This window comes from Pteropus medius, unplaced genomic scaffold, assembly GCF_902729225.1.
Source record: "Pteropus medius unplaced genomic scaffold, Ma_sr-lr_union100, whole genome shotgun sequence".
Lineage (NCBI taxonomy): Eukaryota > Metazoa > Chordata > Mammalia > Chiroptera > Pteropodidae > Pteropus > Pteropus medius.
The window spans coordinates 2,153,244-2,157,934 of NW_024340693.1; the positions used below are offsets into that span (position 1 = coordinate 2,153,244).

Consider the following 4,691-nt stretch of genomic DNA (forward strand, 5'->3'; position numbering starts at 1 on the left):
AAAGTTCATATTTTAGAACCAAACCAAGTTTTAAAAAATTCCTCAAAACTTGTAAAAGACACTGAAACTCTACTTCCATGAACGCTTAATAATCCTATAAGGTTTGCCCATAGTTGGGGGCTTCGCTTGTCCGGGAAAACCACAGCACGCAGCATGTGATGACATGTGGAACCCCAGCCTCACGCCACGCCGGGTTCTAAGGACTGTGGCTGAGCAAACCCCTGAAGGGGTGCAGACTAAAAACGTCTTTAATTACTAACGGCCTACAGCATGGGAAATTTTCTCTAGATTGTCAAAACTGGGGGGGGAAAAAAAAAAGGAAAAAGCAGGAAGGATATAGGAGGAAGAGGAAGAAAACAGAAATGGGCCTGCACGTGAAACCAGACGGTGAGGACGAGGCAGGTCCGGTCTGAACAGACGCAGTGCTAAGGAAGCATGAGAAGCCGATGCGCAGGCAGTGGTTGGTTACGCATCCTGACGCGCAAAGAAGGCTTAGGGATCAGGAAAAACGGGCCAGGATTCTGGGCAAAGATTTTTGGATTCAATGGGATTAAAAGCTTAGGCTTAAAATAGGAGCGACGTGTAGCTGGACTCTGAGCAGTTGGAGCAGAAAAGGGAAGCTAACGATTGTGTGCGAACACACGGATTTCCCTTACTCTTCATAATAACCGTAATAACCCCGCGCTATCCGACTGCTAATTCCATTTCACGTCGCATGAACCATCGCAGGCTCAGAGAGGTCTCTACTGATTCCAGTTCTTAAGGCCAGTAGATGGGGGAGCCAAGATTCACATCCAGGTGATTGTGACACAACCCTGGCCAAATGACAGAGAGAGATTCACGGTAGGAGGAAGAACACAGACAAGAGCCAAAAACTGAGAGAACGAAATGAGTCAGGACAGCGCAGATGGTGGAGCGGGCGACGTCACACGGTGCGGAGCTAGACGGCAATGCGTAGCCGGAGCCACACTGGCGGAGTGGGCTTTATTCCGAGGGCCAAGTGAGGGGAGTGACGTATCGATCTGGGTTTTACGGAGCCGGTTCTGGCTCAAGCATGGACAGTGGACTGGGGGCAGCGGGGGTCACGACCAGTGCAGTCACAACGGTAAGAAGAGGTGACTGACCGGATGTTGGGGGGTAGGGGTACGGGTGAGGTGCTGGGCAAGATAACCAAGGCCTCTTGGAAGAAGCCTGGTCATACAGGACCGGGGTATGTGAGAAGCGGTGAGCTACTCCGTGAAGCCTATAGTTTTACAGCTCGTGAGAATTCACACTTGGGTGTCATTAACATCTAAGTGATAACTAACGTTAGCCAGAGGAACAGGCAGGATGTAAGTAACTGGTATTTCAGGGGACATGAAAAAACAAAAGGAACCCAGACACCTGCGAGGGAGGTTTCAGAGACAGGTTTCAGAGACGAGGGGGGCATCAGGAAAGTGTGTGTCCTAAAACTCAAGGGAAGAAGGCAGGCGCCATTAGTGTCCCAAGCCACAGGGACACCCAGCGGAATGAGGGCGTGAGAAGGTCCCCATCATCAGGAGCAGCTTCACCGGTGTGACGGGAGGCAGGACACGGGGGCCGAGTGTAAACGGTCCACGCAGTAAACGCAGGCAGCCTTAAGAGGCTGGACTCGCAAAACCACACAGAGGGAAGCTGCTGTAATGGGGCTGGGGGCTGGCACGGTTTCTTGTTTGAAAAGCCAGAGGCTGGAGTACGCGTAAAGGCTGCGGCCGAGTCCCAGCGAGCAGGGACAGGCCGCGGACACGGGCCAGGGAAAGGAGGCGTGAAAGGGGAAGTCCCCAAAGTGCTGCGATGAGACGGGATCCAGAGCCCAGGTGGGGACAGTCCTCACGTACGACTCCTGAGCCCCGGGACACTCGGCGCTACACAAACTGCCTGCTGGATCTCTCCACCTGGCAGGCCCAGAGGCCTCTCAAGTTCAAGGTGACCCTTTCCAAAGGGAGAACCACGAAAGTGGGGGCAGGCAAGTTTTTGGACACCGAGACTGTAATTTGAAGTTTTCCACTGAAAAATGTTTTTTTTTCTCTATAAAGTAGGAATCGGGGTCACATCCTAAAAAGGGGGAAAGTAGCACAAGTTGTAGGAGAGAAGGGAAGGTTTGCCCAGCTGTCACCCAACGGAAGAGGTGTTCCAATGACAGCAGCGTGCACGTGGGCTGCACGCGACCCGGCGTCCACTCACCTGCTGCACGGCCTTGAACTCCATCTGCAGTTTTAGTGGGGCGAACAGACCCTGGATGTTTCTCAGGGTGGAAAAGTTCATTTTATCTTGGTTGAGCTGGAACTACAAAAGACAATGTAATTTTAGATGCTATACTCAACATTTGCATTCAAAGTTAGCATTGATACGCATAAAATACTTAGATGAAAAACCTGAATGTATGTAGCCGAAATAAAAACAAAGTACTTCTATGGATCTCTTCAATGAATTCTTGGATACATACGCCTGTATTTCATCAAGATAATGCTTCAGTGTAAAACTATCACCTAAAACTTGGATTAACAAAACTAATAAATTAAGGAATGTTTTTCACATTGCAAAAGTATATTCACAAAGCACAATCACGTCTCAGTGCCTTTGATTAGAAATTACTGCCAAACTGGTGGTGCCAGGAAAAGGTATAAACTATCTGAGACCCAGGAACAGGTACACACAGTGACAAAAACTAACAGTGAACTTTTAAGTACGAAACTTTATATTTCAAAGGATTTCATAAAGAAATAATCAGATCCATATAGCACCCTGTTAATTTTAAAATGTTTAAACTCCACTTTGGGGGATTACAGGTTCTGCTTGGGGGGACCCGAAACGCTGAATAAAAGTCTGTCCAATTTGTATTGGGAACTAATAAGCAATTTTTTCTGAAATTATACTTTAATTAAGCACTGATATTACTTCTAAAAAACTTTCCATAATTAAATGTATTTCAGGCAAAATAAATCAACTTGACTCACAGATTCTAAAACATACAGCTTCCTCAAATGGCTCTTGAGGATGGTGTTTGTGATGTGAACGGACTGCTACAGAGCTCTGTCAGAGCTGAAGTAATTACAATGAGGTAAAGTACCTCTGTGATCACTCATTATTATACTATACTCTCAATAAGATTTTTTTAAGTTATCAAAGAAAAAGTAACTTTGATCAAAACTCTAGTGAGAAATCAGTGCCCACCTGGGACACGACCCAGGGTCCATATATGTGAAGTTTGAAGGTAGCATGTTTAGCAATAAGGTTTGTAACTACTATAGCTTGACAGCAAAATTCTGACAGATGGTCCAAATTTCTGTCTATATTTAAGAAAAATGTGCAATATTTTATTATGAGTATGTGACCTGAAGTTCTAATAGAAAGGTCTCCTTTAAATATTGAGTTATCCTCATAACAAAATATAATGTTACGTACAAAAATTCAATTTTATGAACTTTCGTGAATATACTCACCTTGCAGTGTGATGTCACACTGCAATGATCAAACGACGCCTACCCAGTTATTAGTGACCACAGGCAAAAGTAGACTTGGGCTCCGTGGAGACGAACAACGAAATGGAAGCAACAGTCTGCCCTGGAGGTAGACTACCTGTGTTGTATAACCTGTATGTGTTACATGATGCTACATGTGTTATATGACCTATACGTGGTATATATTACATATTATGTAACCTGTATGTTAACATGCTGTTATATAACCTGTTACATGATCCATGTTATATGACCTGTATGCTATATATTGCATGTTATATAGCCTATATGTGACATGATACTGCATGTTATATAACCTGTTATATGGTATTACATGTGTTATACGGCCTGTGTTATAATATTGTATGTGTTATATAGCCTGTGTTACATGATACATGTTATATAACCTGTGTTACATGGTATTACATGTGTTATATAGCCTGTATGTTAATGATACTATATATGTTATATGGCCTGTACATGTTATATGATGTTATGATATATAATCTGTACGTGTTACGTGATACCTCACTTGTTACATAACCTAGCTGGGAAGACATTACATATAAATCAGAGCTTCTCACCCCTGGGCATGACTGGCATCTCAAGCCAGACAGGTCTTTGTTGCGGTGGGTGGGGACCGTCCTGTGAATTATAGGATGTTCTGCAGTGTCCCTGGCCTCTACCCAACAGATACCAGTACCAAAGACCCTTCCCCTGACACCACTTATGACAAGCAGACATTGCCCAATGTCCCCTGGGGGGGCAGTCACCCTCAGCAAGGAACCTCTGGTATAGATGACAAGGGTCACCTTCCCCACTATCGCCACTACAGTCCCCGGTCGCGGAGAACTGCTCCTAACCAGCACACACCAACAGGTGCACTATGTGTAACTCCATCTACAGGTGCAGGAACTAAGACTCGGAGAGAAAGCCACTTGCCCAAGTTCACCTACTTAGTAAGGACGGCATCAAGAATGTAAACCTACGGAGTCCACGTAAACCGCCCATGCGAAAGGACTTGTAACACGCAGTAAGAGAGGCTGCCGCTAGCTGGTTACGTGATTAAGACAACGCAGGGGCAGCAGAGGTAAGCTGAGCCTCAAAGACATAAAATTTTTAGACTCTTCGCCATTTTGGCCTTCGCTAAGATTTGTACTGCTCAGAACTGAAATAGTCCAGATTCAGTGGCCAGATTAATGCTTAGGAAAG

The 4,691-nt window shown here is 45.4% G+C and overlaps 1 protein-coding gene across 1 annotated transcript in view; it reads right to left on the bottom strand.

The window, feature by feature from the left end:
* Positions 1-2,348, bottom strand: part of POMP (proteasome maturation protein) — a 6,431-nt gene extending 4,083 nt beyond the window's left edge. Inside the window, exon 1 of the mRNA XM_039862675.1 lies at positions 2,203-2,348. Within this exon, the coding sequence (XP_039718609.1) occupies positions 2,203-2,283 (81 nt within the window). The 5' untranslated portion in view covers positions 2,284-2,348. The remainder of the gene's footprint in view (positions 1-2,202) is intronic.
* Between the last annotated feature and the right edge of the window lie 2,343 nt (positions 2,349-4,691).